Source organism: Myotis davidii, unplaced genomic scaffold, assembly GCF_000327345.1.
Source record: "Myotis davidii unplaced genomic scaffold, ASM32734v1 scaffold164, whole genome shotgun sequence".
NCBI classification, from domain to species: Eukaryota; Metazoa; Chordata; class Mammalia; order Chiroptera; family Vespertilionidae; genus Myotis; species Myotis davidii.
Window position 1 is genome coordinate 3,002,010 of NW_006296417.1, and position 12,756 is coordinate 3,014,765.

Consider the following 12,756-nt stretch of genomic DNA (forward strand, 5'->3'; position numbering starts at 1 on the left):
AAAGTTTACTTAGGAAGTTACGGAGGTAGAAGTGAGCCGTAGAAGACATGGCTCAAGGAAACAAGTTACAGAGGCACCAGAAGGGCACTTGGAACTTGGGGGTTAGGGTACGGGGGGAGGGATACGAGCCTTGAGAGGAGAAAGAGGAAAGAAAGGTGCCTGCATGCTCCAGAGAGAGAGACGGACAGACAGACGGACAGACAGACGGCGGAAAGGGAGGGAGGAAGTGCCCAGGTCACTGAACGATTGACGGGATCACTAAGGGGTTCCTTCCCTTCTTACTATGATCCAGTCTCAGTCTGCTGACATAACGTTCAGGCGTGTGTTTGCTAACCCTCACCCGAGGGTATCTTCCCATTGAATTTTAGGGAGTGGAAGGGAGGGGGAGAGACAGAGAGAGAAACATCTATGTGAGAGAGACACATTGATTGGTTGCCTCCACATGTGCCCTACCAGGGTCAGGGATTGAGCCTGCAACTGAGGTACATGCCCTTGACCAGAATCGAACCTGGGACGCTTCAGTCCATGGGCCAACCCTCTAGCCGTGGAGCCACACTGGCCAGGGCGAATGTTTCACGTTTTTACTAAAACACCGCGGTTTTGAAGATAAAGACCCAGGATCCCTTTAGGCCCGTAAAGCAGGAACGCGTTCCTCAGCGGCTCCCTGGGCTGGCGGGTGAGGCCAGGGTGCTCACCTTTGGTGCACTGCAGGATCCGCTGGAACAGCACGGGGTACTTGGTGATGCGCTGCGTGACCAGCAATATGCACTCGGGAATGCCCAGCCGCCTCACGACCGCGCTGCTCATCTTCTTCTGCAAGGGAACGGGAGTGTCAGGACCCGCCCAGCGGAGGCGCTGCTCACCCTGAGCGACAGGGCGCTAGGGACCACGGTGGGTGCTCACGCTGCACGTCACTACCTTCACGAAGGCCTGAAAACGCTTGTCCTTGGTGTAAAGGTCTTTGAAGTAGTTCACCGACTGGTTGTGCTGCCCACAGAACTTGCCGTACGTCTTCTTCAGGCGCTCAGCGTTCTCCCCGGAAAACTGCACAGAAGAGAGCGGAAGTCAGGCCGCAACTCAGGCGCTAAATCTGTAGCACCATTTTGTACACAGCTGCATGTTTGTAGGACCCAAGGTACTTCCTCATAAACTGCCCCAAAGGATTAAAATGGTGCAGCGGCTTTGGCTAACAGTCTGGCAGTTCCTCCAGAAGTTAAATAACCCAGCCAGTTCACTCCTAGACATAAACCATGTGCCCAGCCCCGCTGGTGTGGCTCCTGAGCACTGCCCCAGGCACCAAGAGGTCCCCGGGCTCGACTGCAGTCAGGGCACAGGCCCGGATGGCGGGCCCGATCCCCAGAAGGGGGCGTGCAGGAGGCAGCTGAGAGATGTGTTTCTCTCTTCCATGTGTCTATCTCTTCCTCTCCCTTCCTCTCTATCTAAAAATCAATAAAAACATGTATTTAAAAAATGTATCCGCACAAAAACTTGCATACCTATGTTCATTATTCAAATAGCCCCAAAGTGGAAATAACCCATCCAAGGATAAATGTATACATAAATTGTGACATACATGAATATTACTCAGCCACAAAAGGAAAAGAAATACTGACTTCATGCATGCTACAACATTGATGAACCTTGAAAGCATTATTCTAAACGAAAAGAGCCAATCACAGCCTAGTTGGCGTGGCTCAGTGGTTGAGTATCGACCTATGGACCAGGAGGTCAAGGTTCGATTCTCAGAGGGCACCTGCCCTGGTTGTGGGCTCCATGCCTGGTAGGGGGTGTGCAGGAGGCAGCTGATCCATGATTCTCTCTCATCACTGATGTTTCTACCTCCCTTTCCCTCTCCCTGCCTCTCTCTGAAATCAATGAAAAAAAAATTATTTTTTAAGAGAATGGAATTAGAAGAGAAAAGCTACTGCCCTCGTTACAGAAAAGGAAACTGAGGCTCGGAGGGAGAAGCCCTTTGCCTGAGCACAAAGCGAACGGACGCTGCAGCCGAGATGCCGTGCCGGCTGCCGAGCCCCAGCCGCCACCCTCACCTGGGTCACAAGCACGTCGCCAATCCTCCTGATGAGGAAGTTCCTCTCGCTCTTCTCCACCAGGGACTCCTTCTTCCGCTCCAGGATCCTCTGGAAGAACTGGCTGTGGATGCTGATCAGCTCGTCCAAGCAGGGGAACAGCCTCTCCACCGTCTGCTGCTCGAAGAGCAGCTCGGTCATCATGCCCCGGCTGTACACGTCGCTCATGATCTTGAGCGTGCGGATGTGGTGCAGCTCCGTCTGCATCAGCTCTGCCGGGACAACGCTCAGTGGTCAGGGCCCTCCTCCCGGCGCCCCTGCTGCTGCCAGCAGCCCCCGGAGTCCCAGGCTACTCAGAGCCACTTTAAGTGATAAGCCTGGGTCAGCAGCTGCCTTCCCTACAGCGTTTTCCTCCTCAGCCTCCCGCCCCCTGGGACCCACCACAGGTGCTGGGCCGCATCACCCTGGCGGTTTCCCCATGTCTTCACTGGAATTGAAACCTTTCATAATGTACCGTGTTCCTATTTCCTAGAAACAGGAAATAGTGACTGTCCCTAGTGCGGTGGAGGCAGTAAACAAGAGACTTCTTGTTTGGCCTGTGGCATAAATAAGCACTCATAGGAAATAAAATGGCCAATACAATTAGGGAAGCAATTGTAAAGAGAGGAAAAGGGATAGAGAGAAGTAAGAGCACGTCTCTATACCTCAAAGTTGTAAAGGAAAATCTTTGAGATGCTACACAGATGAACACTGACTCTCCACAGCCCAGGGAATGGCCCACAGTGCCCTCTGGACCCCACGCCCATGCAGAGCCAGCAGAGAAGGGCAGGGTCTCACCATAGATCACCTCCTGCCGCTTGACCGCATCCTTCTTCTGCTGCTTCAGAAACTTGCTGTCCACCACGCGGCTCCAGGACTCCGCCTCCAGCTGCTTGGACTCACTCTCGAAGTCGCCCATCAGCTGTCCTTCATTCATGTCTGTACCTACTCCTCAAAACAGCAACGAGCCAGCATCACAACCCTGGTCTGGGACCTCTCGGAAGCCCGCGTGGACTTCCCTGGGTGTGACCACTTCCTAGGACGCGGACACTCTGCACGGATCCTGGGGTGTTCACAGAACCACCCTCCAGTAGAGAAGGGGCTCTCTGCCTGTTTGGGAGCGACACGCTCTTGCCGAGGCTTTGCTGCTAGAGAGGTGAGCATCACACACATCAAATGCCATGAAGACATGATTCCTACGTGAAGCAGGAATTGGATGGGACCTGGGAACCTCGCTTGTTTAGGACAGTAGGCTTACACTGAGCCAAGAGAGCTAGAACTTAAAGTCTGGGGGCGGGGCGGAGAGAAAGCGTCTGTACTAGAATATGACAGTATTAAAAGCAAGGACATCTTTCAATGGACAACTATCTAACAAGGGGGTAGGTGTGATTACCAATTTATCACCAAGCACTGGATGTTTTATGGACAATTTAGGCAATCTTCACAGGAGTAAGGAAGAGGCAGGCACTAGATTCCACACACGCCTCTATTCTGGGTGAGGCAGCGGCACAGTCGCTACAGAAAACGAAGTGTAGGCTACAACTTCCTCTTACCCTCGTCAGTAAGGGATTCTGTGGACTCGTTGACCTTGACGATTTTATTCAGCGAGTCTGTGGAGTGCGACAGGAACTTCCAGGTGTTCGATATGTTCTCGTCGTTGCCAACTCTGGGGACAGAGAGCAGCGCGTCACACACGGGGATGAGGCACGGTTTGCGCTGTCCACTGAGGACCCGGACAATCAGCGACAGCCGCCCACAGACCGCGTGACCCAGACACAGGCTTATGCTGGGAACCCAGGAGCAAGAACTACTCATCGTAGTTAAAGCACATAGTGTCACTGCAAACCTGAACTATGAGCCTTGGGTTTTATTAAAGTGATAGATAAGAAGATTGCTCTGCCCCCAAACTGTATACACATTATAGAAGAAACTTCTCTGTCTGACACTCACGGTCTAACCACTGCATTTCCCTCCTGTCCCCCAATTACAGGCTGAGCACTTATAATAAACTGGATTCTTTTAAAAAATTTTAAATATTTTTTATTAAATTTATTGGGGTGACATTGGTTATTCTTGTGCTCTCTTGACCCCAACTCACCAGCCAGCACAGCAGGCACCCAGTGAATGTTTGTGTATGACACAAGGGATTGGCACTAAGAATTCAGAATGAAATCACCCTTTTTCCTATTCCTACTTCCTATTTTGATTAGAAACCACCCTTTCAGAACTGAGGGTTTTAGAAGCGGGGTAATGATATACAAAAGCGTAGGACAACCTGGCCCGATGAGGGTGTTTAAAGGGGATCCTTGTGACAAACTGTAGCCACAGCAGTGAGTGATCAAATGTAATCCTCATTCTCATCGGAATCACTCCGGGCACTCCAAACCCCTTATCAAGATCTTTTTGTCAAATGATATGACTATGCCAGTGTCACTGTGCCATCCTCGAACCCCCACTCACCCAGCGATGTTCTGTATGGAGACACTTTTGGACAGCGACATGCTCTGCTGGGACCGTCTATTGGGGAACAGGGGGGCGGCAGTGGCTTCATCAGCCAGGAGGACTGCGGACCGAGGGCGCTCCTTGGGCTGCGAGGCTGTGAGGGAGAGAAGACACCAGCTGAGCGTCACCGCTCCACGCCCCCCAGGACGGACTCCTCTGACAAAGTCACAGAGAAGCGCACTGCTCTACAGCCGACTTGCCCTGGGAGTGTGAATGGGTGGAAAACCCCAGGGAGGACAATTTGGCAATTTCTATTAAAACTGTATACGCCTATACACTTTGATCTAGTAATGCTATTCCAGGACATGTTTATCCCATAAGATATACTTGTTTGTGTTTGAAATGACACATGTCCAAAGTTATTCAATGCAACGGTATTGATAAAACGAAAGATTGGAAATGATACAAATGAATATCAAAAGAAGACCAATTAATACATTATGGCCCGGCCGGTGTGGCTCAGGGCTTAAGTATCAACCCAGGAACCAGGAGGTCCTTGGTTGGATTCTCGGTCAGGGCTCGCCTGGGTTGTGGGCTTGATCTCCAGTGGGGGCTGTGCAGGAGGCAGCCCGTCAATGATTTTCTCTCATCACTGATGTTTCTTTGTGTCTTTCTCTCTCTCTCTCTCTCTCTCTCTCTCTCTCTCTCTCTCTCTCTCTCTCTCCTGCTTCCTCTCTGAAATATATGTTTATTTTTTTTAAAAAACGCACAGATCACTGGGCTAACCCTCTGGAATTTCTGACTCAGTAGGTCTGGGTAGGATCCAAGAATCTGCACTTCTAATTAATCCAGAAACTACACTTGAAAAATACTGCCTTAGGGGTAAGTCACACACAGGCTCCCATCGAGCCAATTAAGAAGGCATTCATTACCGTGTTATTTTTATGGGGGTAGTTGGAAACAGCTCAGGTGTATGTCTTGGGGGGAACTGGTAACTAAAACGGGGTGCATGTTTATAAGAGAGCACCATGCAGCAGTCTTAACAACAGCTTACATGTTATCTCAGGAGGGTAGCGAGTGGGGGGAAAGCAGAATGGATATTTTCAGAGATCTCCATGTCTAAAGACATGACAGATTAGAAGACGCACATTGGACACACTACAGTCGGCACCCAGGAGGGTAAGGAACGAGAAAGGAGATGGAGAATGAAAATGGGAACTGTAAAAATACTGTATGTCAACTGTAATTGAAAAGTAAATAATTAGTAATAAAAAAGGGAACTATATTAAGTAAAACCAAAGTGAAGCCTTGTGCAGACTGGTGAACACAGTCTGATGTGAATGGAGAGTATGACTTCCATTGTTCGTGGACCACTTGAAGCCTTTGAAAAAGATAAACGCACTTCCTAGTTTATCAAGACGTTTAATAAGCAAGATCGCTTCTGACTCAGGAGACGTTTTTGATTTTTTGGACAGAGAGGAAGGGAGAGAAATATCAATGTGAGAAAGAAACATCGACCAGCTGCCTCCCGCACGCACCCCGACCGGGGATTGAACTCGCAACCTTCTGGCGTACGGGATGGTGCTCCAACCAACCGAGCCACCGGCCGGGGCATGGTGCTGCCTTTGGAGCCACTACACTAACTAGAAACCTTCCAAGAGAGACTGATAACATGCTAAGCTTTTGGTCAATAAGCCTGCAGCCTTCTCTAACTTAACACAAGATAGATACTCACATCCTGATTGGTAGCCAGTGAGCAGACATAAGCATGGTTAGGCCTTGAACAAGAGTCAGGAAGAACCGAAGAGGTGGGCTGGGTACTTACGCTTGTTCCTCATGATGACTGTGGGCAGGGATGACGTGTCGTGCGCCTGAAGGCTCCCTTTCGGCTGCTGAAAGGAGAGAAAGTCACACGTGGAGGTGGCATCTACTCTTCACCTCTGTCACGTGTCAAGACGCCAAAGCAGAAAGACAGCCAGGTGCTGCTCCCTCCCCGCTGGGTCCTCGGCGATGTCCTCAGCACCCTAGTCCCAGCCAGTCCCCGGCTGCCTCCCCCCAGCCGGCCACTCGCTCTGATTCCACAAAGGCTGCTCCTTTCTGCCTGGCAGGAGCCGCTTCCTTCCCAGGATGGCACTCTTCTGCCTCACGGCCACCCGAGCATCCCCTCCGCGGCGAATGACCCATCAGCGCTTTCTTCTCACCCACGGCGGCCACGGGCACCCCCTCGGGATCCCGCTACCTGAGACCCGGGGTCCAGTCTGTCACCCACACGGGCTCACTGCTTCCGCAGGCGCGGTCCTCAGACCAGCAGCACCAGCTGGGGACTCGCTAGAAACACACCTCCCCGGCCTGGCCCGGACTCTGAATCTCAGAAGGTGCGCCCGGGCGGCTGACTTCTAACAAGCCCCCGGGTGAGTCTGCTGTACATTCGAGTCTGGGGCCAGGGCGCTGGGTAAACGGGCCTGGTTATCGATGACTCACACGGCACCCCGAGCACGTGGGCGGACGCAGCTGGAGAGGCTGTGGGTGACTACACAGCGGGCACCTAAAGGCTATGCCCCCAAACCACGCTCTTCTCCTCCGGGCCGCCTGAGAAGCAGTGCACATCACCACCCGCTGTGACCAGCACGCATGCTCAGGCAGGGACCGTCCCCACGCCCCGTGAGAAAGGGGCTGCCAGACACGCATCCAACCCTAACACCCCGCCCGAGCACGGCAGAGCCCCCGCCCCCTGCCTGCTCCCCCGGGGTCCTGCCTGAGGAAGCCGTAAGTGAACCGCAGAGTAGGTCTGCAGTCGTAGCTAAGAACATCACTCCAAAAGCGACACACGAGAACCTCAGAGAAATGTGTATCTAGCGTGAACAAGTTCTGAAAACACTGCATTTTCCAAAGGCCACAAATTCCCAAGTATGTTCACTGGAAAGAGAGTAAATTACTTAAGAGGAAAGAATTTATTTGGGGGGTTATTTTGGTCTCGAAGTTGGGACCAAATGACGAAAAGAGACAAAACCCACACCACCTCCACTCCCCCAGCCCAGACTGGACTGGCTCTGGCAGAAACGTCTTACCTTCATTTTGACCTTCGCACAGGAGGCCAGACTTTCTCGACAGCCTTTGTGGACGAAAGCACTGCAATCTGAAAAGGAAGCAAGAAAACCCGCAAGGTGACATTCACACACAAGCCGATCCCAGGTTCTGACCCGGGCCCAGCAGCCCCGAGCGCCCGTGTGCAGCGCTCACACGGGGGACGCAGAGTGTCGGAGCGCAGACCCCGGGCCTTCTCCCAGCCGGGCGTGTGATGTCACCCGGAGGAGGAGAGAAGCAAGAGCAGATGTGGTTTCTGATTAACAAAGACTCGAAGTCTGGGATCTCAGGCAGGAAGCTGAAAGGCTCCCAGAACTAAAACGAAGAGTGCCTGCCTCAATATGTCACCCTGAGTCACGAGGAAATGCATAAATAAAGGCCCCGTCAGAGGGGCTGGACACGGGCGTGACTGTCAGAGGCAGCGTGCGAAGCTGAAAACCCGTCTGTCCTTTTACCTGGGACCCACCCCGAGTCAAGAGCCACAGAAGACAGGCGAGGAGAGCCCCGAAGCCCCTCTGGGAGCCCTGACTCAGGAAAAAGAGGAGCCTCCCCGACAGATGGAGCGGGCACCAGTTTGCCAAGGACACAATTTCATTTCCACTCTTTTGCTTGCTTGTTGCTTTTTAGTCCTCAGTGGAGGATACTCTGCCCACTGATTTGAGAGAGAGTGGAGGGGAGGGGTAGGAAAAGAGAGGAAACATGGATGTGAGAGAGCCACATCAATCAGCGGCCTGCCAGGCTGGGCAACCCCCAACCCAGGTTCGTGCCCTTGACCGGAGTCAAATCTGGAACTCGTCGGACCAGGGCCGGTGCTCTAACCACTGGGCGGCCAGCCAGGGCATCTCAATTCTTGTCACTCTCTTGGCCTAACAGGGCCACTGGCATAAAATCCCAGCCATCTGAGCCTCAGAGGGGTCATCCGTGCTCACTGCTGCCATGACGTAAGAGACCAGAACTGTGCCAGAGGCCAGAGGTGAAGTCAAAACAAATAAAACGTCCCTCTGTGGGGACAACTGCCTCTCCAGGGAACAGACTCCCTGAGAATAGGAACCAGATGGCATCCACTAAGCAACGCTTCACACAGATTCAAAACTACACAGCTCCTACCCATCTCAACTCCCTAACTACGGGCCGAGATGTTCTCTTAGCTGGTACATATGGATGGGACGGGGGTGGGGGGTGGGGGGTGAGACTGCCAGAATCCCAGACCCAAAGGCCTTCTCGCATTCCTTCCTCTACAGTGTCTCCTCACGTTTCTCTGTCATCGATTCATGGATGTTTCCATCTCTGTATCCCTCTCCCTTCCTCTCTCTCTAAAAACAAATGGGGGCGGGGGAAATTAAACAAACAAACAAAAACTGACCAACTAGCACACTGTGAGCAGGCCTTGCAGCCCAGCTGCATGTCCCTCCTCCCGACGAGGCCCATCGTCCTGCGGAGAATGACGTCACCTGCTGAGGGCGTGGTGCGAACACTTAAACAGACTTCAGCCACACTCATGTTTGAGATTTAAAAGACAACATCAGCTGGTGACTCATAAAAGCAGAAATAATGTTTACAATGTGCTTCCAGTAAACAACTTTTCACACGAAGTCCCTTTTTGGAGGCGTGTCCCCACACCGACACGTCTTAATGATAAACACGCAGCATGGACGTCTGCTTCACACACTCAAGTGCCGACTGGACAGCCACTCAGCTCGTTTCCACGCTGTGCTGGGCTCCGCACAGCCGCGGGGTCAGGGGTGTGCGTGGGTGACTGAGGAACCTCACCCCACTCGTATCAGCCAAAGCCATGAGCTAAAACCTTATTCTCTGTTTTGGAAAACAGACGTTTACCAAGAACACAGGGATCAGAGACCAATCGATCCCCTTTCCGAGCTCGCTGCCACCAACCATACCACGCTGCTAGGGAAGGCAAAGGATTTCTGGCCTCTTATTGTTAAAGGCGATTTCCTAACAGCAGTAAGCAATACGCCCTCATTGTTCAAAATTATTGCAAGAGGTCTTGGCACAGAGGCTGCTGGGAACAGAGCCCACCCAATTAGACGCCTCTCAACTTAAAAGCGCAAACAACCCCGACTTCCATTTCTGTGCCGCACGAAGGGACTCGGCATCAAACGCAAGAAAAGGGAAACCCACTGGGAGCGACCATCGTATCTGTTGCTGCTGTTTCTCCTCTTTAACCTCTGCCATCAACCAACTCCAGTCTTTGGTGACATTATACACGGTGCATGCCTTCTCTATCAGCAGACAAATAAAACCACCCGTTAGTGAGAGCATCTTGAGAAGATCAGCTTTAGGACGGTGAAAGGGAGGGACCAGGCCACACGGAACTAGAGTTCCAGACCCATGAACATTCCAGGGCTGCCCCGAGGGAGGGCTCACCCGCTCCACTTCCACGCAGTCAGAGCTCGGAAGGAAGGGGCTTCTCAGACTCCAGGCCACTGGTCATCAGGACACATGCTAACAAGTCCTGATTATTCTGGGGAAAACTCTGATGCTTCCTAAGGTCACAGGTTAAATAGTTACTTGTCCGGCCGGTGTGGCTCAATGGTTCATGATCGATCCATGAACCCCCTGCGGAGGTCACAGTTCGATTCCTGGTCAGGGCACAGGCCTGGTTGAGGGCTCTATCGCCAGTAGGGGGCATGCAGGAGGTGGCTGGTTGATAATGATTCTCTCTCATCATTGATGTTTCTATCTCTTTCTCTCTCTCCCTCTCTGAAGTCAAAGAAATTTATTTTTTTAAAGAAGATGTAGTTTACTTAAGGACAGAAAGGTGCAACTTATTCCTATTATTTCACACCTCACGACCAAGCAAACTAAAGCAAAACAAACAACACAAACCACTTAAATGTGAGCGGCTGAGAAATACGTGCTCCACAGTCCTTTCCGCTCCGTCCTGTGAACCACTGTGGGGCGTGGGAGACGCTGACCGGTCTGGATGGACAAGGCTCAGACACAAAACGGCCTGTGAGGCGTTCTCGGCAGCTGGTGTAATAACCACAGAACAAGAGGAAAGCCACCAAAAACAGCCAAATCATCCTACTGAGGGCCTCCTGTCACAGCAGTTTTCATAAGAACACGTAGACAAGAATCAAACAGATGCCAGCGAGATGAGGAGAGGGCCTGAAATATGCAGAAACATTTTTTTTTTCTGGCTTATTGTGGCTAAGGATCATCAAGTTCAGATATCTAGACTCCAATCTGTATTCTTACATTGGTATTGTTGTTTTGTTGCTGATCCTTACCTAAGGATATTTTTTCCTTTGATTTTTAGGGAGAGTGGGGGGGAAGGGGAGAGACAGAGAGAGAGAAACATTGATGTGAGAGAGACACATTGATTGGTTGCCTCCTACATGCACCCCAACCAGGGCCGGGGACTGAACCTGCAAACCAAGGTACGAGCCCTTGACCGGAATCGAATCTGAGCCCCTTCAGTCAGTAGCTGATGCACTAACCACTGAACAAACCAGCCATGGTTTCTATTGGTATTTTTAAGAGACAATAAATAACATTCGGTTAAGTAGAAGAAAAACAAAATGAAAATGCTCCCTCTCTGAACAATAATTGACTCTATTAGGCTCTTCTTTCAAATCTTCCTTTTCCCTAAACAATGAACTTCTTTAATCAATTATATGTATTTTACTCTACATGTTAGAAAACGCCTGCGTAGAGACCTGTCTTTCAAACCCAAAGTGAAACCCAACCATCACGCGTGTCCTAAGCTCTTATGTTTCCTACTTAGATTGCAGCTGGTCTACTTGCTTATTTTTTTAACCAAGAGCAACAGCCTACCACAAAAGTACTCAGAAGCTGCTAACACAACAGAAAATGAATCAACAATCATCTCGATATCATTTTACATCTGTTTAAAGCAAACAAAAACAGAACCGCTGGCCAAATCCAAAAACCCATCGTAACAGATTCCTCTGCAGGACTCCACCGAGCCCTCCAACCGCGTCACTGTGGCCGCCGGAGAGAGCGCTGGCTGCCCAGAGGCTCGACACAAGTGGAGAAAGGAGACTCGCCCTCCCTCCCCGTCAAGGTGACCTGGCCCTAAATCGCCAGTTGAGTTTTGATTTAGGATCAAAAACTAAGTCAAAATAAAAAATAAAAAAAAACGACAACAATGAAACACGAACAGAAATGCCAGGTTTCTCCTAAATTAAGTCGCTTGGAGGCCCTGACGAGGGGCTCGGTCTGTGCTTCCGCTGCTGCCCCCGCCCCAGAGTCGGCCACGGAAGGCCTGTGCGGGAGGCTCTGCCCCTGGCTGTTCCTGTGTCTGTGCCCATGACCATTTCCACCCAAGTCCACATACGGGACTCAGCTTCTGATTCCAGTGGAGTCAGGAGAGGTTGACTTGCTTGAAAACATCCTATCCACTGAACCTATTAGTATTTGCATGCAAGAGGGTGTCTTTACTTAAAATATATTTTTATTGATTTTAGAGAGGAAGGGACAAGTAGAGAAACATCAAGGAAGAGAGAGAATCATGGATCGGCTGCCTCCTGCACGCCCCCCACTGAGGATTGAGCCCACAACCTGGGCATGTGCCCGAACGAGAAATCGAACCCTGAAAGTGACTCAAGACATTCGGAAGAAGGTGCACATCAATACCGGCCATCACAACACCATCGTGATGCGCTATGTGGCTGAGCTGCTAGACCACAAGTCAGTGCTGGCTGAGCCGCTGCTCGAAGTCTGAGGCTCGGGGGTCCGAGAAGAGAGTTCTGCTCAAGCCAAGGAGGCTCAGGGCATAGGGAGGCGAGTGACCGACTGGGAGCTACAGTCCTGAGACGCCTGGGAAGATCCTGAACACGAGGGGAGGGAGCGAAGGGAAAAAGACTGAGTCCCCGAGCTACTCAGATTTTCCACTTCCTGCCCAGATAAGAGATGGCGCTTCTGACACACAGTACTCCCTGCCGGCTGCTCCTCAGGACACTGGGAGAACCGCCATGGCTTTATCCCTTTTGTTCTTGGGGAACGTGACTACTCATTGCACCTTTCCTCTCACGCCTCGATTCTGCCCTCATCTTTTTGTAAGTGACAAGCTGAGCACGCTGTCATACCTAAACCTTACGGCCACCACCAACTACCCCTGGAAATGAGCGCCAAGCTACAGTGAGGCCAGGAGTGCCTCAGCTGGGGGGGGGGGGGGGGG

At 51.5% G+C, this 12,756-nt stretch overlaps 1 protein-coding gene and 1 long non-coding RNA gene across 4 annotated transcripts in view; one reads left to right on the forward strand and one right to left on the reverse strand.

The window, feature by feature from the left end:
* Positions 1-12,756, forward strand: part of LOC107184371 — a 26,593-nt gene that overhangs the window by 12,439 nt on the left and 1,398 nt on the right. The window contains exon 2 of the long non-coding RNA XR_001515196.1: positions 14-16. This is a non-coding gene — a long non-coding RNA (uncharacterized LOC107184371). The remainder of the gene's footprint in view (positions 1-13; positions 17-12,756) is intronic.
* The window catches only part of AKAP13 (A-kinase anchoring protein 13), a 66,215-nt gene that overhangs the window by 12,356 nt on the left and 41,103 nt on the right, over positions 1-12,756 (reverse strand). For all 3 annotated transcript variants that reach the window (XM_015569132.1, XM_015569131.1, XM_015569133.1), the window contains 8 exons: positions 7,577-7,644; positions 6,334-6,400; positions 4,527-4,662; positions 3,620-3,732; positions 2,865-3,017; positions 2,049-2,299; positions 919-1,044; positions 696-813 (listed from right to left, as the gene is read on the reverse strand). In XM_015569132.1, coding sequence (XP_015424618.1) covers positions 696-813; positions 919-1,044; positions 2,049-2,299; positions 2,865-3,017; positions 3,620-3,732; positions 4,527-4,662; positions 6,334-6,400; positions 7,577-7,644 — 1,032 coding nt within the window. The remainder of the gene's footprint in view (positions 1-695; positions 814-918; positions 1,045-2,048; positions 2,300-2,864; positions 3,018-3,619; positions 3,733-4,526; positions 4,663-6,333; positions 6,401-7,576; positions 7,645-12,756) is intronic.